This window comes from Astatotilapia calliptera, chromosome 15 (genome assembly GCF_964374335.1).
Source record: "Astatotilapia calliptera chromosome 15, fAstCal68.1, whole genome shotgun sequence".
NCBI lineage: Eukaryota > Metazoa > Chordata > Actinopteri > Cichliformes > Cichlidae > Astatotilapia > Astatotilapia calliptera.
Window position 1 is genome coordinate 36535374 of NC_137436.1, and position 24883 is coordinate 36560256.

The following is a 24883-nucleotide window of genomic DNA, read 5'->3' on the forward strand; positions in this document are numbered from 1 at the left end:
CTCGTATAGTTCTAGTATCCGTAATCCTGCCACTGGACTTCCTGGGATATGCACTTTATTAAAGCTGTGCCCCAGCCACTCTTAAACTGTTATCAGGCATGAGGATGCCTGTGCACTGTGATAGCCTGGCCACTGTCAGTTTCATAGCCATTTTCTGCCTACAAAGATTGAGAACTGAGCAATCGTTCTTGACGTGGAAGGTTTGCAAATACAATATGAGCGAAAGGAAAGAAGCTGAAAAGCTCAAAATCCAGTAAGACCTTAAGTAAATAAGCCCATTGGACACAGAAGGGTTTGGAAACTGTGGCTGAGGTCCTGTTTTATTTGTTGTGCGCTAGAACATTCAGTCTTCGCTGGGAGGAGGCCTGTCTTATTCTCAGAACTCCTGTTTTTTATTTCCTTTTAAAGCTGTTCTACCCAAAGTGACATTACAGGCAGAACACTGTCATTAAACTTTTATGAATTCCACAACACAAGCTTTCCATGTTGCTTCTTCTATTATGGTGCCCTGGCATTCTCGTAATGGCACTAAGCTTTACAAAGAGACATAGGCACAGGGCTATGAAATGGGATTTATTTTTGCAAATTGCAAATAAAAAAGGATGTTTGTGTAGTTGGCCAAATGTACTAGAATGGAATATCTTGGGAGGGAGTATTTTTCCACCAACGCTTCCACCGCTCACAGTCTTGTGGACCTTCCCAACCGACAGTACAGTATCAGACAGCCCTGGCTACAGCATAGAGCCAACTCTTTCTCTCAGAGTAAACCCAAAAAAGGGGGTTAAAAACAAACTCTCAAAATTAAAAGGTGGCTCGCTGATTTCTCTCAGAATTTGCGGCATGCTTTCTGGCGAGGAAAGCGTTGTCGCACAGCAAAGTTGGCTCATTCTGTAGTCAGGTGCTGGTGGTAAGAAAGTCTTTAAAATTGTGTGTTTTTGGGAGTCAGGTACGTATTATGCAGACAGCGCTTGTGTTTTCTTTATGTTTGTTTGCTTTTCAGAATTTGAATGTTCTTATTTTGTGTTCATGCAGAGTTCCTTTTCCATGTTTACTCATGAGTTGTCATCTTGAACTTTAACTGTTGTTGTAGTTTCTTTTTGAGTCACCTGGGTTACAGAGAAATTTGTTTCAGTGCCCTCCTTTTGTTCATAATTTAGTTTTTCAGACTTTGTTTTTTCCAATGTTTTTATTTCTTTTCTGCTTTATGTGGAATGCTTTATTATTTTATTTATTTTGATTGTTGTGGTTTGTTTACCTACATAATAGACAAAAGATGTAATAATGAACTGGGTTTGTCACATCGGCAGGGACCGTGCATATTTTCAGATTAAACTTGCACAGGGCCATTGGATAGAAACATTTTCATCCAATTCTTCCATACAGTACCAAAGCCTGGATGAGAAGGGTTATCGCCCCCTACACGGCACATTTTCTGGACAAGCTCAAGCTGTCTGAGAACTTGGCTCAGATCAGAAAGAAAGGCACTGAGTTTGGTCTAGAAACTTTTCAAAGACCACTTCAGACACAAATAATAGACACCATGTTGGACTGATTTAATACTGTAAAGAAATAAAGGACAGATACAAAATCTATTTATACGAAATCTTGAATATCTATTGCAATATATGTATTAGTGCTGTAGGCATTAATCTCATTAACGCCATAACTACATTAACGCAGCAAATCTCCGTCAACGAGTTACCGTGGATCGCCCCGTGTGTGGGGCTGCATGGCGTCAACGCGTTAGCATGGTAGCTCGTTAACGCGTTGACGCCGTGCATCCCCACAAGCGGGGCGATCCGCGGTACTCTCCTCAGTTGTCTGACTAAAGTGCCTCGTTTGCAATAAAACACTACAACAGGGGTGTTCAACATAAGGCCCGGGGACCAGAACAAGAAGGAGGGCATAACATTTGCAAATTAACAGCTTAGACCTCTCCATTGGTTATTCACACTTCACCAAAGTAACGATTAAATGACACAAAAATTCATTTTTCTATGATCTACTATAGAAATTTCTGGGGGTTTTTTTTTTACAATGGTTCTACAGTTTAAAAAAAAATGTTTTTGAACTTTTTGTGTACTTTTATTTCTTACAGTTTAAATCAAGCTGACACATGTCACTTATTGCTGCAGTGTTTCTTTATGAATTGCTGCTGTCTTTATGTATAAAGCTAAGAAATACTGTTGAAATTACCTTTCTTATTCTTTTTCTAAATGTGTAGTTAAACTTCTTTATGCTGACAGAAAGCTGAGTGAGATCAAAGTGCGCTGTATATGGCCCACTGTGTAAAATGAGTTTGACATCCCAGCTCTACACTGACACAACATAGTATATGCATATCCAGTGCTCATATCCCAAAACAATAGCTATCTGGATTCATTATTACACTTGCTTGTGCCATTTATCCATTTATTGCATCTTAAGTTGACATTTGCTTGAGTTTTATTTTTTATTTGAAATTTGTTTTGCATCTGTCTTTGTTTTACAATTTTCTTTGGATTCTTCTTGTTTTTTATTTAAGTTTTGAATTTCCCTTTCTTTTTTCATTTTCTTTATCTCTCCCATCTTTTTTATTTTTTTGTTTTTCACCCCTCCTCCCTCCTTCCCCAACCTCCTCGTCCTCCTCCTTCCTCCCAACCCACCCCTCCTCCTTCCTTCCTGTCCTCTCCACTTCACCAGAGCCCTCAGCTCCCCCTCAAGAAGTTAAGTGCAGCAGCACCAGCTCTACCACCCTGTTGGTAAGTTGGCGCCCCCCACCTTTGGAGAGTCAGAATGGTGCCCTGGTGGGGTATAGGGTGCGCTACCAGGTGGTGGGCCAGTCAGAAGGGGCCGGTGACAACGAGGAACCGCTGGAGGAGCCCATGGTGCCTGCCACTGAGGAGCAGGTGTTGCTTCAGCGATTAGAGAAGTGGACCCAGTACCGTGTCACGGTGTCTGCCTCCACTGTGATTGGACCTGGCCCCGAGAGTGAGCCCTTCGTCTGTCGGACCGACGAAGATGGTAGGTGAACCTAGCCTGTGCAGAAGCTCTTGTATTGACTTTTTATTATGGCTCAATAACACTTTAGTTTAGTGGTGAGTATACCACCGGTAAACATTGTTTTTCTGTTGTATGTGTATGTGCAACCCAGTATTACAGCAAAATGTGTAATAGACACGCCAGTGCGCGGTTTCCATTTCACACTTTGCTTCTCCAAAACACAAAGTGGACACGTATGCAGAAATTGCATTACCAGCAGGGAGACATGATATATTTAAAGCCACAAAGTCGGTAGTGAGCCAAATACGTATTAAGTACATTCCAGTGTCCTTAATTGTCAGAATTAAGCTAGGGGCCTAATATGTATATTCATGTAAATGTGTTAATAAGTCTGTTTAAACATTTTGTGCATATGTCCTATATGATGGAAATGTGCTGCACATGCATGCATAAAAGAAACTAAGATCACATGGTATCAAATGCATACCAATAATGTTATAGCAGCATACTGCTTTATAAACTGTGCAAATGGAAAGACTCAAAATGAAATATACACGCGGGAAATCAAGCATTTTTGCTATTGCAACATAAACAACTACTGTCCTATTGCTCAATTGAGGGCCATATGCATTTATGCATATGGGTACAAGGCCTTATCTATTCAAGCATTTCCACAAATAAAGAGTCACAACACAGTGACAGTATCTATCGAAAGCCTGTCATTATGATAATAAGTATCTTTAAGGAAATGAGATCCAGGGCTGAACAGTAGAATGCGCCTTGTTAATGAACACAATTTTACCATGATGACGGGAAAGATGATGGGGTTGTGATTTAGAGGCAAAAACAGGGAGTCAAAGTGTTTTGTAAAGGAGCAAATGGAAGCAGGTTGAGTGGAAGAATTTTATCAACAGAACATCCATCTCACAAAGGGACGGTCCGTGGCAAACTGAAAGGCCCGAACGCAAGGCCTGCCATAAAAGTCTGTCATTATGACTGACAGACGAGGTTTACAACAGACAGAGACGTACTGAAAAGGTGGAAGAGACATGGGGAAGTGATGAATGCGTGTGCATGTGTGCGTGTTGAATTTGACTGACACTGGAGTGTGTTTGTTGTTTCTAAATGTTTTTGTCCATCATTCTTGCTAGCTGTCAATAGTTTTCTCTGTGCGTACATGAATTTGGATTCAGGGAGTTATTTATGTCACGACATGATGTGAGGCACTTTTACGATGCAGGGCGGTGAATCAGACTCACAGGTGTGTGATGGTCTCATGTGAGGATTTGATTATTTCTTTAATTTCTTGTAGTTCCTGGGGCTCCTCCAAGACGGGTGGAGGTGGAGGTTATCAACTCCACAGCAATTAAGGTGATGTGGCGTTCTCTTACGCCAGGCAAGCAGCACGGACAGATCCGTGGCTACCAGGTTCATTACGTGCGTGTGGAAAATGGCGAGTCTCGAGGCCTGCCTCTCATCAAGGATGTCATGCTGGCTGATGCCCAGGTATGACCATCTCGTAGTTTTCCTTCTACAAATTAGCTGTCAGAAAAATGCAAATCCCGCCACGCAGCATGCGTTTATCGTGCACCAATCGCATTAAAAATTGAAAACATATGTGTAAGCTATTGGCTTTTTTTTTCTTCTCATGCAAATCGCGAATTGTCTAGTTAATCCACGCTGTTGCAGCAGGAGTATGGGGAGCGATAGGGCTCTTGCCTTGTAGATTTCATTTCATTTCTTTCTCCCTCAGCCCGTCGACACACAATAAGAACTATAATCAAAGCTTCACTCATCTTGTCCCCCTTCTTCTACCTCAATGGCTTTTATTAGGAATGTCAAGACCCCTGCTTCATGGCAACATATGCAATGAAATATTTATGTGTGCTTGTATCCAGTGCAAAGACTTGGAGAAAATGGGCACGGAACTATTTCACCACAATTTAGACTTTGACTGGCAGAACTGGAAACGATGCTTTTTGGGGGTTTGTTTGTCTTTGTTGGGGTTTTTTTTTCTGTCAACACAGTTCTAGTGATGACTGTGTGTAGTACCGGCGTTTCAAATGGAGATTTTGAACAATTGGGAAAACAAAACACAAAAAAAGTTTAGTGCATTCAGGCCAAGCACCACACGCACAGGCAAAAACCTCTTTTTTATATCTATTTATCTTAGTTTGTATCATCATTAATCCATGTAATGCTACATTTTCATGCCATTGCTGCTTGTAGTTGTCAATATATAACACTATTGTGCCTTTTTGTCAGCTGAACAGTAACGTAATTAAACTAGCAGACCTGTACAGCTCTCCTCACAACATAAACTTCAAACAGTTTCTTTCTCTCTTGACCTCCTAAAACCAGTGACCTATTTCTGATACCCATCCTCTGCTCCCAAACCTCTTATGCCCCCGTCTCTCACAATCCTATTTCTTCCCTTTCTTTTTTTTCTCTTTCTTTGAAAAAAATATTGCTCTCTCTCCTGCGCTCTTTGGCGGGGGGGGGGGTTAGTGGGAAACAGACGATACAGCTGAATATGTGAGTACGAAGCTTCACCTGGGTGCTTTGTGTGCCTGAAAGAGTGTAAACAGAGGGTATTGCATCAGCCCGGTTAGATTCACAGGTTACACAGCCCATCCGATCCTTGTTCATTAAGTCTGGGCAACAGTTTGGCTCAGGGGCTTAGCTCTCTGGTGACTCGGTCTAAACACTATATCTGTGCATAACCAAGAAAAAGGGGGCTTACGTCTGTCATCATTTAGTTTGTACACTTGATGGCTGATGCAATACCCACTGACCACTGTGCCTGGAATGCTAACGCTATTCGTATCATACTGTGTGCTGACAGTGTGTTGTGTCTTGTGCTCTGGTGGTGTTTGAATGATTTTTCCCCCTTCTGTTTTGTGTTTGTGTGATCTGTGCTCCATAGATATATATTCTTTTTTAATGTGGTGCTTTAGAAGTACTGTGCTTCCTTGAGTTTTGTATATTGAGATGGTAGTTTAAAGAATATCTCTGTACGACCCACATTGTGATCATTCATATTTTTTACTTTGCACAGAATGTTCTCTACCTTTGAACCAGAGTCCATCTACATTACACGAGTACCATGTCAAGTGCAGCACACTACTTATAGCTCATTTACCTTTATTGATTTCTCCCATCCTTCTGCCAAACTAGTGCCTGTTAAAAACCTAATTCTGCATTCGTTCAAACCTTCTCTCTTGAAAGATTCATTAGAATTGATCGGAAGCCTCTCTTTGAAGAGGACTCAAGGAAACTTAATGGCTGAGGTAAAAAACTGCCAGGGAATGGCCAGGATGTATTCAGCATGCATTTATCAAAGTTAAGTTGTTGATTGGAATATTGCTAAAGGACTAAGTGGAACTACTTTCCATTTACATGCATAATGTCACTCCTCCACCTTGGCAGATCTAATAATTTATGTAATGGAAATGTCTTCCATTACACAGGGGGAAACATTACATTTAATGCATGCCTCGTGAAAATTAATAAAGAGGAGCAGGAGACACTTGGCTTAGATTAACATTCTGCATAAGGCAGTTTGAGCTGCACGAAGTGGGGTCAAATCATGAAAAATTCAACACGTATTTTGACATTTTCCTGTCTCTGCTTCTTCCGTGTGTCCCATAGGAAATGGTCATTGGAGGACTCAAGCCAGAAACCACTTACTCCATCACAGTGGCAGCATACACCACCAAGGGGGATGGTGCTCGGAGCAAACCCAAACTGGTGGTGACCAAAGGCGCAGGTTAGTACAATGATAAATAATTGATTTGTTTGTTGTCATAGAACCTTTGTTCGTGCAGCAGTAAAGCTAACTTGTTTTTCTGCCTCTGACTGAAGGGTTTTTCGCTCAGGGACTCCTGTTCACTCCCATCCAGCTGTCTCCGCTATGATTGTGCTATGATTGCTTGTTTGCATTTATTTAACAATACTCAAAGAACCCTCGCAGAGAGACACAATATAGTGTGATTAACTGATTCGGATCTGTTTAGTAGACACGAACAAATGCAATAATTAATAATTTCAAGAATTTCTGGCAGTTAACTAAGTGTAATTAGGACTCTTTATCGACAGCACCATAGGCTATGATATTAACAGTGTGTTCAGCTACTCAGGGCTGTTATTCAGGGCACATCTAAGTCTAAGGCAGTGTTTGCTTTTATCAGTGCTGCGTTTATCATTTGAGTCATGTCCTGAAGGCTAGCCACAGATTTTTAGAGATCAAGGCCACGGATCTTTTAGAGACCAGGGCATGGTGTGAGGTTTTTTTTTTTCCCTAAGACAGATTAGGAGAGCATGAAAACACATGTTGCTCTTTGGTTTTAGCTGTATATTAGAGCCTGCACTCTACAAAGCATTGTTTTCTTCACATTTCTCCTTTTTTTTTTCACCGCTGAGCATACCAGTTTGTCTAGACTCTCTATGCCTGCCTAAAAGCTGGTAGTTTGTTTAGAATGAGCATGATCTGCAGAGGATGTAAAAAGCTTGCATACCCCTGCTAAAATGCCACATTTTTGTAATGCAAAAATAGAAAAATATATATATAAATTATTTAGAAATGTTCTACCTAAAATGTGACCTATAACCTGAACAATGTGGTTCAAAACCAGATCTGTTAGGGGGTAAAATAAAAATAAATAAATAAAAATAATGTAGTTCCATATCAACAAGCTTATGTTTTGGGTTTAGTTTAATTGTAGGTACATTCAGTCAGTTCGTTTCCAAGCCAATGTATACCAAAACAAACAGCAAGAAAACAGTGAGGACAATAAATAACAAATGAAATGATGTAAAAGTGACAATAACTATACCTGAACAAAGTTGATGAAAAAACAAGAAGTCAGGGAGCCGGATTTTCTTACAAAGAAAATTAGCAAAATTTTGCAGCAACATCTATCAAGTCTCCCAAAAGGATGTGGAGAAATGTTTCTGGTCTGATGAAACCAAGGGTAAAATCCCAAAGCTTTTTATTACAACCAAAGCAATGCATACCACCAAAACAATGGCATACCCGCGGTGAAGCATGGTGGTGGCAGCATCATGCTTTGGGGGCGTTTTCTTCAGGTTGAGCTAGAGCCTTAGTTAAGGTGGAGGGAATTCTGAGCAGTTTCAAACACCATTGTGTTTTGGCAAAACAGTGAAGTTTATGCTAGAAAGCATTTTAACGTTTAGTGTGCCAAAAACCGAAAGCATCCAGATCAAAAAAAGAATGGCTTGATTAGAAGAAGATTAAAGTTTTGAAATGGCCAAGCCAAGCCAGAGCCCAGAACTGAATCCAAATGAAATATTGTGAGGTGACCTGAAGAAAGCAGATGATGCAATTGGACAGATTTGGAGCACTTTTGCAAGGAAGACTCGGCAAATATTAGAAAGTCACGATGCACTGCGCTTATAAGCACCAACACCATAAGAATGAATTATGTTACAACGTCAAAAGGTGCTTCAACAAAGTGTTAGTTTGAGAGTGCATATTTATGCAGAAGGTTATTGTAAGTTTTTTATTTCAATCCTTTTGCAGTTGAGTTGCAGGGTCTGTAGGTCATGTTAGAGGTTGAAAAAGTTCAAAAATTATTTTGCCTGGTCTAATTTTTTTTTTACATCATAAAGTAAACTAGCATTTTGACAATGGTGTGAAGACTTTTTATATTCACTGTGAACCTCAGGTTGACTTGCTATGAGTTTGAAAGCTTTCTGTGAGTGGTTTTAGGCCATTAAACTAAGATTGTGTATGCATGTACTTGAGAAGGCCTCAAAGTGCCAATATGTGCACAACTGTATACATACAGCACATACTTCTTTTTTTTTTACGCTATTATTATTTTAAAATAGTGAGGGATTGGGATGCAAGGATTTAATATATGTTCATTTGTTGTTTCTGTGTTTTTGTTTTTGTTTTTTTAAAGTAAAGAAAGAAAGAAACCCGCCATTACCTACATTCACTGTCTAACCAAACCAAAATTACAACAAAGCAGTAGCACTACTAAACTAAAATACTTCCTGAATTTTGGTTCAGTGTGTGATATGGGACTTTACTACCTGGTCTGGTCTCCAGGAAATAGACAGTGGCTGCAAACAACATTGAAGTAGGTTACAGAGCCTCTAGCAACCACTAGACTAGCTGACATGCAGAAAACTAAGCTTGTTGAATACATTCAATGCTCAAAATGTGTTCTAAGCTACAAGTAACAAAAACACTGGATATATACAGGGACACAAAAAAAACCCTAAATCAGGGCTGGCTGGAAGAACAGATTGGCTGTACTTTTGAAGCAGGTGGAAGAATTACTGCTGCAGCTTGATGAGAGCACAGGATTGGGGCACTGTCCAATCAGTAACAACAGAAGGCAGAATGAAGGAAGAGCAGTTAGGCTGGCATGCAGGATGTAAAAAAAAAGTGCAGGCACTAAATTCTGATCTTGGGGTTACATTCAGAATTACCTTACAAAACAGTCAGAAGACTCAAAAAGACAAAGGACAAGGTGGTGTAATGGTCGAGTAATGTTCAAAAAAATGCTTATATCTTGATAAAGCTGGTGTCTTTCAGTCCATGCTCTCATTCCCTTCCATTCCCCCCAAAAGCAAATAACTTTAAATCCATCCACCCATCTATCTTCTATTTCAGAAGTTCTTCACATAGATATTTTAAAAACGCAGTATTTCTGCTTTGCTGAATCTTTATCAGGGTTTGATTATTTCGTCTGTAACGATATGTGCAGACCTGTAGAGTGGTATGTCATACGCTCCTGTACAGACAGCACATTTTCACAACCTAACGTGTGTACACACAAATGTCCCATCTCGTGACAAGTGTGTGTTACAGGTGTCAGGGAGCATGGCGCTGCCCAAGGGGCCTGAGCGAGTGCTGTCACTCTCCATCCTTCTGTCAGGACTGGCTGACTGATGCGCCATTCCACAGCAATTCTGTTTGTCCCTCGAAGGGAGAGCTTCTCCTTTTTATTATGATTGAATTAAAGAACTAGTTTATGCCAGGGGCCAAGATAAATAGAATAGGGTAAGAGGTGAGAGATTGAGGTGTTGGGGGAAAGAAGTAAAAACAGGTTTTCTTGGAGGTAAAGCAGATGTCCTTCTTGTCCCAAGCACCGTTAGGATGGTTGGGACATTGGCAATTTTCAAGGCAATTTTCTTTTGTTGTTTTTTCCTCCAGAGCAAGTTGAACTAATGAACTAATTGAATAGTTACATCTTTGAATTGCAAAAAATTCAGACAACATGAGAACAGGTGACAGAATCATCAGATTATACACAGTTCATAGTGTCTGTACATTCAATTACAGAGGATGGTCTCATATGATTATATTATGGTATTAGTGGACTAATCAAGAAGCCCTGTTTAGGCTTTTGAGATTTTGTTTCCATGTACCCAGACTTCCTTTTCATTTTTAAAGTGTTTTTAAGCAATACTTCCTCAGGCTTTCCTAAGGTCTGCTTTTTCACTCATTTCACTCATTACCTGACCATTTTCTAGAAGATGTTTTTGTTGTTGTTCGGTAAGACACTTTACACTGACCTATAAATCATTGAAGCATAAAGCAGACACCTATCTCAAGGGATGAAACAGTGTTGTGTTTACACAGACAGCTGAGCAACTTGGTTCAAATCGACATCAATATGTAATGAAGGAGGTCATGCCAGAGCTACAACAATGAGCGTCTACAGGCATCTGTAAAACATGGCGGAGGCTCTGTCATGGTACCAGTGGTGGAATTATGAACGCAGAAAAGCAACTGACTTTTTTTTTAGCATCTTTAGAATTCTGTTTTTGCCCCATATACTATATCTTCATCACTGATTTGCCTTTTTTTTTTTTTAAATATTAAGAAATTTGCAGGTGTCTCGAGACTTTTGCACAACACTGTAACTGTAACATTGTACATTCTTCAACTACAAAACTAAACAAAACACAAACTTTCATAGAAACTTTTCATCAAAAACCACACTAAAAATGGATCCCAACTTGTAGGAACTTATAAACCCAAATATAAGATGTTTTCTTCTTCTTCACCATGAAAAACAGATGTTCTTTGTTGAGACAACCACTCCTTCGTGTGGTTTGCACTTGTGTGAACTCACTCATAAATTGGCACACTTCAAATGCGTATTGTAAATCAATTTAACATTCTCCCACATTGTACGTCCTCTAAAAATATATATTTTTTAAAAAACATGTAACTTATGCAATTTCTTCTAAAATCTTTTTTTTTTCTAAAGCATGCACTTGAGGAGAGCAGTTGCCTACAGAAGATGTCATAGCCTTGGTCTTTTTTTATGTAACAATAAGGCTTCGATACAGTGCGTCATGACAACGATGGCATGTTTTTTCTTGCCACTAAAAATTGTAACATCAATGGCCAAGGCTTTTTATCTTCCAGACTTTCCAACCAGCCTCTCTGGTAGTTTGGTGTATCAAAAAGGATCTGAAAAAGATCTATGCAGGATTTTGTCTGACTTGGATAAAACTGGAGTTCCATACCTATTTGTGAGTCATAGATGAACAACATTTATTCTGTGGCTGAATCTCTCTTTGTTTGCTGAGTGAAAGCTAGGTTTGAAAAGTGGCTTTTCATGAGTCATATTTTTAAAACTCTTCCTTTGAGGAATACACTGAACCACGGCCAACAATCAATGTCTGCGTCCTTTAAATCTTTCGTTCTTGCTCACATGCTAATGGAAAAAAAATAGTCAAGACTTCATTATAAGTCGAACAAAGTCAAAACATAATGCTACAAAGGCACAGTTGTTTATTGGTAGGCTGTGCGCCAAGTTGCTCAAAATATCAGCTTGGGATCCCAAGAGGCTATAGAGCAAGGGGAAAAACTGTTATTTTGCATCACCAGGTACCAAACATAAGGCCCGTTGGTGTGATCCACACAAATGGATGGATTAAATCATATTAGGTTTGATTTTAATTATTTATAAATTGCATTGCAAGTATGGATGGATATTGATTCAGATCAAATCAGCCACACCACTGTTATTTACAGCTTTAAGGATTGCTGGGTATCCTCCACTTGTAACATCTTAACTGGTTAAAACTCCCTTAGGCCAACCTCACAATACTTGATGCATCATGCAAAAGGTTGCTGAGCTCTTTTTCTCCTTGCTTCTTTAATGGCTCCTTCTCTCCGAATGGGCCAAGTGAAATTTATTGCTTTTCTTTCTCCATTACATTTCCCACCCTACAAATTACTACTCTCCATGAATCCCTGAAATATAGGCAGATAGGATTCAAAGAAGCAAAGGGAAAATAAAGATCAGAGAGACAGATTTTACACGACCTTTCAGCATTTGCAAAGTTGCGTATGCGTGACTGACGTGCACAAGAGAGGTAGGAAATGAGAAGGAAACCTGATCGTCCCCTTCTGAGTCAGACTGAGTAAGTATCAACAGTATTCTGTTAATATGGTGGCCTAATGGGAAATGTGCAGGGAGGCCCACAAGGAGGGACTGAATCAGGCTCGACCCTGAAATGGTCAAAGAGTGGAAAGAGGAGGAAGTTAGGAAATGAGAGTGGGAATTGGACATCGTGCGAAGGGAGAAGTAAAGTAAAGAAATTGGGAAGAAAAAAGGGACTGTGGGTAAAAGGAGGGTGACACAGAGGAGAGGTGGAGAGGGACAATCAAAGTGTCCTGGAAGCCCAGAATCGCTCATGTACACACACACACACACACACACGTTTCTGCCTCCTCATATCCCTGTTGGGCCCTCTTTGCAGCTGATTGCGCCTTGTCCCCAGTCACCTTCATCATCTCTCATTCACTCATTTTTCAACCCCTCACTATGGCCTTGTTGACTTTATCATCTCCTTGTAGCACCTCACACTCACACACACACACACTCAGCCCACACCATGAGCAGTCCCCCCACCCCTCCTCCCCCTCTCTACACCAATCTGCTGGCTCAGTACCCGTGATCCCTCTCCCCAGTGTGCTCTAGGCCCCAGTTTAAAATGTACAAATAATAAAACCGTTTTGGGGGTACACAGGCTGCAATGGATACATATGGCAGCCTGTTGAATTTCGAAGCGAAGCACAAAAACAGAGAATCGAAGACACGTGCTGCGCCTTTGCAGGATCATTCTCCCTGATTCTATTTTCTTGATTAGCAGTGATCATGAAGGGAGAGTGGGTTTCCAAATGACACCAAGCTGAGCTACAGTATGTAGCCAGGGAGTATTAGAAGCATTTGTCTCACCCAACACTCGCTGCCCCCACCTTTCCATTACCGGCAAATGCTCAGCTGACTAGCCGCCATCTACCCACTCACCTCCATCTTCCTCTAGCAACAGTCTTCGGAAAGAAAATCATTGGCAAACAGAAATGAATAATAAGCGCAGAGGAAGGAGAGTATGTGGAGTGGATTTCTCTCTCTCTCTGTCCCTCTTGCTCTCTCTTTCTTCTCTTTCCAGGCTCTGTGTGTGTGTCTGTGCGTTTACTGTGTGCACAAAACTTACATCTTATCACAATAAACTATATGTAGACACATACAGTATACACGGACACATTTGCACGATGATACTGTTCCACTGAGAGGCAGTACTGTTGCCTCAGACTAATGTTGGCTTCTCCAAATTACTTTAAGTTCACACTGGGCAACAAGCCAAATAGCTCTATGTGCAGCTGGAATGGCGATATAGGAGATGAAGCTGGCTGGAGACCAGGGCCAATAGGCTGACACACATCAGCAAAGAAAATTCAGACTGTCCATCAAGCACAAAGATACAGGATGCAATGATTAAGGGGTGGGTGCGGGGGTGAATTCAGCTTGAATTCATCTAGCATTAGCATCAACAAGCGTTAGCCAAAGAAAGCAAATGAAGGCATAATTATGTCTGCATAAGATAATGATGAAAAGTACATAACACCTGCAACCACAGTTAATAATTTGCATTCAGTTTATTTAGTTGTTAATAAATTTATGCAGGATCAAACAGTTTCGCAGGCCAACTTTGCCAAACAAATTGGCAAGCTTTGTGAATCTTCAGTATGCAGGAGACTGTCACTCATCATTCTGTCTGACTACTGTAGATACATGTAATTAATTTCATAGCTGACGTGTCTCATTACCTCCTTTGTTTTCTTTATTAATACTAAAGTAATGCATTTGGATTTAAATTCATAAAACAATGTGTATCTATAATAGAATACTTATAACATTTGCCAGTTGTTTGTCCCGTCCCCACCTTTTCTGAGAAAATTTGTTGTTTCTCAGAAAAAGGAGGGAAGTACATAGATCAGAAGATGAGCGAGGAAGCTAGAATCTATTTACATGGGGCTCAAGTGCAAATCAGCCACGCTCATCTCTCACAAAGCTTTGACAGCAGCTTGAGAACTAAAGGCTTCACATAACTGCTGCTGCCGCTGTCTCGGTGATGGGACCTTAAAAGGAGGGTTAGGATGAGACGTGTGTCATCCATAACAGCAGCAAAACTGGGCCACTCTGAAGAATAGTGTCTGGACCCCAAGAGTAGATCATCCATTTTACAACAAGAGACAAACAAGGCGCTGTTCTTCGCTTAAAGTTTTAGTGGTGCTTTGCTGTAATGCAATGATTTTTGGCTTCAGCTTCTATGTATCATGAAATGGTAATGGGTACAGCGATCACTTAGGAATTAAAGCATTTTGGGGATCTTCTGCATTTCTGACTCACTTTGTTAGCTTATTGACTGTAAGTTCAAACAATTTCCCCGAGTTTTGTTCATCTTGATCTTTACCTTGGACACATAGACATCGTTTCATGTGCGGTATCTGATCCAGCTATGTTTTTACCATCCTTTGTAAATGCTTCCGTCGTATACTATTTGTATCAATAGTAACAGTGTTGATGATTTTGCTACACAGTACAAAAACTCAGTGCACTTTCTATAACACAAACCATAACTCCTAAATCGGAAGGAAAAATAGAACATAAACGATGGTTATATGTCATGAATGACTTTCAACGCTCACCCATATGTACCATTTTCATGTCTCTTATTTAAAAACGTGCATTCTAATAAAACTGTAATGCAAAGACATCACGCTTTTTATTTCTTTGTTTCTGCAGTACCTGGTCCGCCCTATCTGTCAGTGGCTCAGGACTCAGAGACATCAGCCGTGGCTCGCTGGGATCCTCCAGATCTAACCAATGGCATGGACCTGCAGGGTTACCGGCTCCAGTTTGGCAGAAAAGATGTCTCTCCTTTGGCCACACTGGAATTTGCTCCCCAAGAGCGGCAGTACTCTGTGGGCAACATTCACCGGGGGGCAATTTATCTCTTTAAGATCTCTGCCAAGAGCAGGGGTGGCTTTGGGGAAGAGGCTGTGGTAGAAGTCAATGTGCCTGAGAATACGCCAGGGGGATACCCACAAATTAACGAGGGCTCCAATGTGACTTGCTGCTCAGTGCAGCTGTCCTGGTCTCCACCAGTCCTGGCAGAGAGGAATGGGGTAATCACAGAGTACACTTTGGCCTATAAAGAAGCTGGCACCAGAGAAGCTCCACGGGAACTCCACTTACCCCCCAGCCTCTTCAGCTATGTGCTCAACAGCCTCAAACCGAACTCGGCATATGACGTGAAAATACGTGCACACACCAGTGTAGGTCCAGGGCCCTACAGCCCACCTATCCAGTATCGGACCGTGGCCTTTGATCCAGCAGGTAGGGCTTGCCTGTTTGTCTATGTTATCCAACCCAGTTGGCGGGGGGTTGGAAATTGGCTAAAATTAATCTGCAGCAACACAAAAACTGCCCACCCCCTCCTTCAACCACCTCCACCTCTCCTCAAGAAAGAGGAAACATTGATATTTAAATTGCTTGCCGTGGGATACTTACTTCAATAACCCAAATCAGGTAAAAGATAAGTCAGTAAGTTATAGTCAGTCATTTTGAGAAAGAGGAAAGAAGCCTAGAATTTCAAGGTAAGTGCAATTTGGTCAGACACTCTTCTCAGTCATTCTTGCAGCCTGTTGCCAAGCACAGTCACTCAGCTAATGTCATCTCACACCCCCAGTTTACAAACAAGGTAGGATCTCAATCAGATCTAGTCACTTTGAGAGTAAGTGTGGACCTCTAAAATTGCAAAACTCTCATTTTGGTTCTTTATTTTATTTTTGGTTTAAGATATTCTGCCCTTCCTAACTCCCTTCCTCTCCCAGAACCTCATTCTCCGTCCCCCTGTCCTTCGACAGGACAGCTTGTGGCATGGCATCCCACAGATGCACCGCTAAGGACTGTTAGCATGCTATGTTTTGGGTTTGTCTCTTTGCCTACACAGCATCACGTTGGCAGTGCCAACCCAGACTTAGTAGAGGTGTAGGATCAGTTGGCATTGGGACCGCATGGGTCAGTTGTTAATCATCAAATGCTCGTGGTTCAAAGATAATGATGAGCTGGGTTGGCACTACCCACGATGGCTAGCCAGTAGGTACACCCTTGTGCTCCATGGGTTTGTTGTCCATGAGTCTTACGTGCTGTGTGTCCTAACCAATCGCGTTGCCCTTCTCACAGCCAATCACAGCTCACTGTTACACTCACTTTCCTACCCAGAGGAGCGTTGCAGGGGAAGAACAGCTTTTTTTTTCTTTTTTTTTTTAAAAAAAGCAAAAAAGAAAAATCAGGTTTCTTTATTTGTTTCCCTTTCTTTCTGATGTAAAGATGGTCCATTCACTTATGATACACCCTCTTTCTTTTTTTCTTCTTCTTGCGTTTGTGCACTCAACAGATGTTCCAAAGAACTTCACTGTAAAGTGGGCCACCAAGTCCACAGTGGTCATTGCTTGGAAGTTTTCTGAAAGCAGGTCCCCGTATAAATGCACTGTGAGTATAATGTTGTAAAGCATTCCCACTGTGTAATTTAGCATCCTTGAAGTTGAATTCAATTGAAAACTGTCATTCAGTTTGTCATATTTCAGTGACATGAGTTACCACTAAACAATCTTCCTCTTTTACTCTCTATTCCCTCACCAATTTGCTGATTGACTATCACTCTAATCCTAGATTGAGTATAACCGCCAGAAGATGGATGTGGATGCCAGGCAGCTGAAGGTGTTCGTCACTGGACTAAGACCTAACACCACCTATGAGTTCACAGTGATCTGTCAAGAAAGCATAAATGGTGGGCAAAGACATCGGGTAATAGCCAGGACAGCGCCGCTCATGCTGATCAGGAAACCCAAGTTGGACATCTACAGTAACTCGGATACCGCGCTCACCATGTCCTTTCCATCATTTGACAGCAAGGATGTCAAGTGAGTTTTGAGGGCTAAAAGCATCTGTGAGCTCTGTCTGAATTGTCTTGAAGGGTTAGGGGTTGCTGTCTTCCTTCTCTCTCCCCAACCGGTTGCAGCAGATGGCCCTGCCCCTTCCTGAGCCTGGTTCTGCCGGCGGTTTCTTCCTGCTAAAAGGGAGTTTTTCCTTCCCACTGTTGCCAAAGTGCTTGCTCGTAGGGGGCCATATGATTGTTGGGTTTTTCTCTGTACGCATTATTGTAGGGTCTACCTTACAATATAAAGCGCCTTGACACAACACAACACAACTGTTGTTGTGATTTGGCACTGTATAAATAAAATTTAATTGAATTAATTGAAAAAGTTTAAATGTTGACATACTTAAAATCTGACGTGACATCTGTTGAGATCACTAGGTAATGAGTATGTGACGTGGACTGCTGGTAATTGCTAGGCCCTTTGAGAGAACCGAATTGTCACGTCAATTTAGTGTTGAGTGTGAGGCTATTTTTAATGTAAATTCTGTTACAATCTTAAAGGATTGTTTATTAAAATCAAATCTTTATTGTGCTTTCATGCTGTGTTCACAGGAACTTCTATGTAGTAGTGGTGCCGCTTAAGAAGACCCCAGGAACTGTTAAAGACTTGAAAAACCCTGATGAGATAGACATAGAAGAGGTAGCGCACACAATAAGCTTTCAAGCTGTTTTTTTGTTTGTTTGTTTGTTTGTTTGTTTGTCATTTTGGCTCTGTACACCACCACAGTGGATTGTACAACCAGCCAACATATGATTAAACTGGAGACTTTCAGCTATAATTGAAGGGATTTAACAACAATGTGTCTGTTTACAAATTAAAGGCATATATACACATTTTCCCTCATTTTAGAGGCTCAAACGTAAATGGACAATGGACTGACAAGCAGTTTAATGGGCTGGTCAGATTTTTACATTCTTATTCCAAGAAAAATTAAGCAAATACGAGATCTGCAGTCGATTCCAAGTGTTAAACTTGGATTTGGTGGCTTCTCACTGTTAAAGCTGAAAGTCATTTCAGTTACTTCTTGACTACCTGATTTTAAATAAACTGTGATGACATACAGAGGCAAAATTGCAAAAATTGCATCATTATACATAAACAGTAGTTTTCATGTTCTGTCCACATTGTGCACATCATGTACCCATGTAGGCAAGGCACACAGAACACAGACATAAGTAAATCTCAGCTATGCTAATTTGACACCCCCCCCAAAAGCATGCAGAAGAGAGAATTACACAGTCTTCTCCTACTCATAACCATAGCTCGGGGTCACCTTGAGCACCAGATCAACAGCAGCCATCCCTATTGGATTTGGGATTACACACATTCCCTCTGCTTAGGGCCCGCCTCTGTCTGCAGTCTAAACTGAATGAGAGAGGATTGATGTAGGGGAAAGGGTTGCATGGTTGCATGGAGCATTGCCAGAAATGTTGAAGCTTTTAGAATCTTAAGTGTGCAGTTACACCTACAGATTGTTTTCTTTGATCTCAGGAAGAGTTCAAGACCTTCTACAAAACAGCTACTTATTCAAGAGACCTACTGCTTATGTATTTGAAAATTTGTACTACTGCCATATTACAGTTTCTTATTTCCAGTTTATTGAATTGATGTCATTTTTTGTGCTTAAAGAATAGCTCTTGTTTTGTTTAAATTTTTATTTAAAAAACATTAACATTATAAACACTTTCTGCACTCAGAAACTCTCATTAGGTCTGACTTGAATGTTCTCTATATTTAGTCTTTGATCTGCCAAAATTTTAAAAATACACTCACGCTCTCACACATAAAGAAGTACAATAAAACCTTTTTACGTCAATCAGCTGTTGAGGGAGGTGAATCCAAAGCGCCGTTCACGCCGTCAGCTGGACCAGAAGAAGCCCTACATCATAGCCTGCTTCAGGCAACTGCCCGCTAGCTTCACAGTAGGATCTGAAAACCGCCACAGTAACTGTGAGAACAAGCCTCTCGAACCTGGCCAGGAGTATGTCTTCTTCCTGCTGGTTGAACTCAATGCCACTAGCGGGGTAAGACAGTTCAGTCGAATTTTTGTCAGAGTGGATTTAATTATGCGGTTTTCTTCAGTTAATAGTGGATCTCTTAATGCTGATTTATCTAAACCTAACACATTTATGCTTCTTGTGGTATTCAATTCAGTTTGTTCAATTTGTATCTTTGGGTTTTATGCACTGTACTAAGTTTTGCAAAAAATTGTTTCTGTTCAGAAAATGTTTGCAGCAAGCCCATATACCGACACGGTGGTGACTCCTGAGCTGGTCGTGGACCCTTTGCCAGTAGACGCTGGAGATGGTCTCATATGGGTGTTGGGCCCCGTCCTGGCTGTTGTCTTCATTATCTGCATCGTCATCGCCATTCTTCTGTATAAAAAGTGAGTGGGCTTGGGAATTTCTGTTTGTGGTGATACTTGTGTGTAAAGATGTCAGAACCTCAAATAGATGTGAAGTTTGGAGTTTGGTTTTTCTTGTCATTTCATGCCAAACCCCTTATTTGTAGTCAAACTGGGGAATTGGGCTATCTTAAATGATTGCATGCTAGGCGGCATGTTGAACGAGGGTCTTATTATGTTTTCATGGCAGCATGATATTCAAAGTCCCAAAAACACAGTTGCATGTAAATATGAAACTTTTTTTTTGTGGAAAAAAAAAGATGGTCGTGGGATGTGAGCTGGTTGGAGAAAGAAGAGAGGAGGAGATTCTTTGAGATGGTGCTCGACTAGTAGAAAGAATTTGTCAGTCAGTAGATGTCAAAAGTGTTTATTCACAGCGAGTATAGGAAGGGTGATAAATTCAAGGGAACAATAAAATAAAGATGTGGTGCCAAAAGTAGACCTTGGTAAAGCATTCATCCAAAATGTGTTGCTTCGTTTGTTGTTGATGTTGGTTAATAGAACGTGGACAGGGCTGTTGTCATCATGAAAGGGACAGGATAGAAATGTTCTATCACAGGACTGGAGTGAGTCTAGTAAGAGTGCCACTGCCCTCCCTCTAAATAGACACAAACCATGAAACCAGTATGATCTCTACCACATAAAAACCATATGCATTATAGAGGAGTGCAGCTATCATGTTACGGTATCATAACTAAAGGTTTTTCCTACATATTGTCAGATGTGAAATTAGAACTGCGAATTCTAGTGTTCAAGCACTTTTTCCAGTGTTGCCTAAGTTACCCAATAATAATGTTAGTAATGACTAAACTACTAGATTAAAAACTGGGTGATCTTTTTTTTTTTTTTTTTTACTGTAGTGGAGATCAAACTTGCCTTTAAAGCCCAACACCTCTGCTCCTCTGAGTCAAGACTAAGTGAACTCTCTGTAGCTTCGAGCTTTGGAAGATGCACATGCAGTCAGTATATCGCCCTTTTTTACTGTTAGCTGCACATATTTGCCTCGGGGGCTGCAAATCCAAACAGAACAATGTTGCAAGAGGTTGCCCTACATACCAGGAAAGATCCCTGAATTATCTAGAAGGGGGTAGGACTGGTGTGAGAAGCATGAGCAGGGCTCGCTACTGTCAGATGATCCGTGACTATCTGACCTTGGTTTACCTCCATCTTGAATGGTTAGAGGGAGAGTAACATCTCTCCTTGAATCTCTCTCTTTTTTCTCTTCTCTTTCACTCCACCTCACTCTCCCATCTCCCCCATCTCTCCATGGTGAATAGTGTTTCCCAGGACTGCCCTTGGCCCTGACATTCCCCTTTCCTATCTGTATCTGCACCCTTCGCACACACACGTACACACACACGCATGCACGCACACATCCACAGACACGCAAATGCAGGGCTCTCGAATGTATGCGCTTACTTACACATTTCATTGAATACGCACTCATTCCAACTCATTGACACGTGCACACACTTGCACTCATGCACACACCTTCTTCCAATGCTGATGAGCTTTATCTCGCTTTTTTGCGAGCCCAGCAGCGACCCCTGTGAATTTTAAACTGCTCTCTATTGATTTATCTCTCTTCTTGCCTCCCCGTCTCCCTTTCTCCTTGTGTGTTGTGTTTTCACCATCTTTATATATTTATTTGACTCCTATTGCTTTCTCTGGAAACAGCAAACCCGACAGGTAAGGCTTAGTCTTACTTAGATTTAATGCATTTTTCAAGACAAAATAGCTTGTCTCAGCACAAAATGGCCTTAATTAGTGAGAGTGAAGGAGACTTGTTCATACGCGATACATGTTACCAGCTTCACAGTCCGTGATTTTGCTTCACTCTTAGCTTTTCTGACCGACTGAGCTACCAATCAGTCAGAGTTACTGAGTAGATAGTGAGGATGGGATCTCTTGTGCTGGATCAAGTGTGCATTAAAGTTTTTCTTTTTCTTTTGTCTTTTTTTGTACGTCTTCCCCTCTTCCTTCTTTATGTTTGACTTACTGTTCAGCCACAAAAGAAAAGAGTCGGAGCCACGCACAAAATGTCTGCTGAACAACGCAGACATTACACCCCATCACCCCACAGACCCCGTGGAGGTGAGGCGCATCAACTTCCAAACTCCAGGTAAGGCAAAAGGTGCATTACACTCTGAATGAAGAACAGGAAGCTCATTCATCTCATTCTAAAATTGTAGAGCAACAAAGGATTGGAAGAAGTTTCTTTTTCAAATAAAATTAATGGAGGCTGTAAAGGAGGTTTAATCCAAAAAAGATCTCACGGGCTGCATACATGTGTGAATCTGGAGAAGACCTTTCATATTGTTGCACAATTACAATTCAGAGAGAAAACCTTTCATGAAAGCAGAATATAAATATATGGTTATGCATTAATACACTTTACGTGTGTCGTGACAGCAGATTGTTACACTTACACCCACATGTGCTACTCCAAAATGATTGCATATGTGCTTTTGCGTACACCCTGTCTGAGTCCCCCCATATCATTGTGTTTGACATAATTTGCCATCATAACAGCCTGTAGGCTATAAGCATGTGTTTGCCATATCCCCATTAACCGCTGATGAATAAGAAAGAGTTTGAAATTTTGTGCATTGTCAGGCCTGTCTTTTTTATACCCTGGCTTTCTACGTGGTTTTATCTTTTTTTCAAAAACGTCTCAAAGACTTTAGAGTCAGACCTGTTACATATCGTCAACTTTTCTTTAATGTCAGGTGTGTTTCCAGAACCACTAAAAACTGCTGTAATTAAACCTATACTAAAAGAGGACAATCTTGACAAGACACAAATGAACAACTGCAGGCCAATCTCGAATCTCCCATTTTTAAGTAAGATCATTTGAAAAGCAGTTTCTCTACAGCTCAATTACTTCTTAAAACAGAATAACTGCTATGATGCCTTCCAGTCAGGTTTTAGACTGAACCACAGCACTGAAACCGCTCTGACCAAAGTGTTTAATGACATATGTCTGAACACAGACAGTGGAACAATGTCAGTCTTAGTTTTACTGGATCTCAGTGCAGCATTTGATACAGTTGACCACAACATATTACTCAAACGACTGGAGAACTGGGCAGGTCTTTCAGGAACTGTACTAAACTGGTTCAAAACATACTTAGAAAACAGGAAATACTTTGTATCAATAGGTAACTTCACATCTGAGCAGACAAGTATCACATGTGGAGTTCCCCAAGGTTCCATCTTGGGACCCCCTCTGTTTAACATTTACATGCTCCCACTGGCACAGATTATAAAGAACAACAAAATAAACTATCATAGCTATGCAGATGACACACAAATATATATCACAATGTCACTAGGAGACCGAGGCCCTGTACAGGCTCTTGGTAAATGCATTGAGGAAATCAATGACTGGTTGTGCCACAATTTTCTCCAGCTAAACAAAAACAAAACTGAAGTAATAGTCTTTGGCGCCAAAGAAAAACGATTACAGGTCACCAGAGAACTTCAATCCATACATCTAAAAACCACAAACCAGGCGAGAAATTTGGGTGTAGTGATGGATGCAGACCTAAACTTAGAAAAACACATTAAGGCAATAACAAAGTCAGCTTACTATCACCTCAAGAATATTTCAAGGATAAAAGATCTGATGTCTCAACAGGACCTGGAAAAACTAGTCCATGCATTCATCTTTAGTAGGCTTGATTAGTGTAACAGCATCTTTACAGGTCTACCTAAAAGATCAGTCAGACAACTACAGCTCATTCAGAACTCTGCTGCTCGAGTCCTCACTAAGACCAAAAAAGTGGACCACATCAGTCCAGCACTGAGGTCTTTACACTGGCTGCCTGTCCGTCAGAGGATAGACTTTAAAGTTCTGATGCTGGTCTATAAAGCTCTGAATGGTTTAGGACCAAAATACATCAGTGACCTCCTGACCCAGTATGAACCTTCCAGATCCCTCAGGTCACCTGGATCCTGTTTTTTATCAATTCCCAGAGTCAGAACCAGACATGGAGAAGCTGCATTCAGCTTTTGTGCTCCATATATCTGGAACAAACTCCCAGAAAGCCTCAGATCAGCTAAAACACTCAGTTTATTTAAATCCAGGTTGAAGACTCACCTGTTCTCAGCTGCATTTGAATAAAGCACCAAATCCGCACTGTTTTACTTTAAGCTTAAATTTCCAAACTTACATTCTAACTACTGATTTTATCTACTGTTCCTTTTTTTTTTTCATTTTAAATCATGCTTTTTATTTGTTTTTGCTTTTTAATGTTTCTGTAAAGCACTTTGAATCACCTTGCTGTTGAATTGTGCTATATAAATTAACTTGCCTTGCCTTATTTCTGATGATCATCTGCGCTAAAGTCTGGTTTCTCCAGCCATAGCTTTCTGACATCTTTCCCCTGGCTTTCATTCAGATTGATTTTCTGTTTGTTTGCCTTTTTTTTTATCATCAAGCCTCCTGTAATTTGACCACACTGACATCTACGGTTTGTTGACTCTGGTCTTAGCCGCAGTGGAAGTGTTTTTCTTATGCTGTCTTCTTGTTTCAGTTAAGTTTCAGTGTCCAGTTACAAGCTGTGGTGTGCAAAGAAAAAAAATGCAGTTGGCACATCTGTCGGCCAGTTACCTTCCAAATGTATTGTAGCATAAAAGCTCGCTATGTATCTAAGTAGCCTTTGTACAGATTGGTCCAAACAAACAGCTAATAAGGGAGACAATTCTCCATAAGTAGAATAAACACACCCAACCTAGTTTCTGCTTGTTTCTTTTCTTTTATTCCTTCGTTTATTTTTTTTGCCTGCCGTCTTTCTGTCTTCGAGCCGGGATGTTTTTTTGGAAATCCATCTGTCATCCATGGCCAGTCTCTGCTCCATCAAAAGGCTCAGATTTCAAAATAAAGCATTTCTCTTCAGCCCGGACATGCCGCCTTGAGTTTGTATCTTCGAAGGAAAGAGAGATTTCTTTACATCAGAGGACAGAGAAGCAAGGAGACTCACAGAGACACTTACAGAGAAATGCTACTGTTCCCATCTTTATCTTGCTTGGCATTCAGAGTCCTATCAGAGGTTTCTGTAACCACAATGTTATAGTGGCCGCTCTTACGTTTTGAGATTTTCTCCTGTGCTTACCGCTGTCCTTCAGCCTTCCTTAAATAACAGTCACTCTCATTACAAATGCTTGCCCTCTTTTATACAACAGTCACCAGTATATGTTAAGACTTG

At 40.8% G+C, this 24883-nt stretch overlaps 1 protein-coding gene across 11 annotated transcripts in view; it reads left to right on the forward strand.

Moving 5' to 3' along the window:
• ptprsa (protein tyrosine phosphatase receptor type Sa) overlaps positions 1–24883 on the forward strand; it is a 230739-nt gene that overhangs the window by 170506 nt on the left and 35350 nt on the right. For 3 of the 11 annotated variants that reach the window (XM_026143598.2, XM_080290100.1, XM_080290098.1), the window contains 12 exons: positions 2683–3003; positions 4295–4488; positions 5491–5517; positions 6634–6751; positions 15069–15662; positions 16726–16820; positions 17001–17251; positions 17821–17908; positions 19090–19293; positions 19492–19655; positions 21351–21362; positions 21680–21795. In XM_026143598.2, coding sequence (XP_025999383.1) covers positions 2683–3003; positions 4295–4488; positions 5491–5517; positions 6634–6751; positions 15069–15662; positions 16726–16820; positions 17001–17251; positions 17821–17908; positions 19090–19293; positions 19492–19655; positions 21351–21362; positions 21680–21795 — 2184 coding nt within the window. The remainder of the gene's footprint in view (positions 1–2682; positions 3004–4294; positions 4489–5490; positions 5518–6633; positions 6752–15068; positions 15663–16725; positions 16821–17000; positions 17252–17820; positions 17909–19089; positions 19294–19491; positions 19656–21350; positions 21363–21679; positions 21796–24883) is intronic. The other 8 variants (XM_080290099.1, XM_080290101.1, XM_026143602.2 and 5 more) reach the window with 5 other exon arrangements.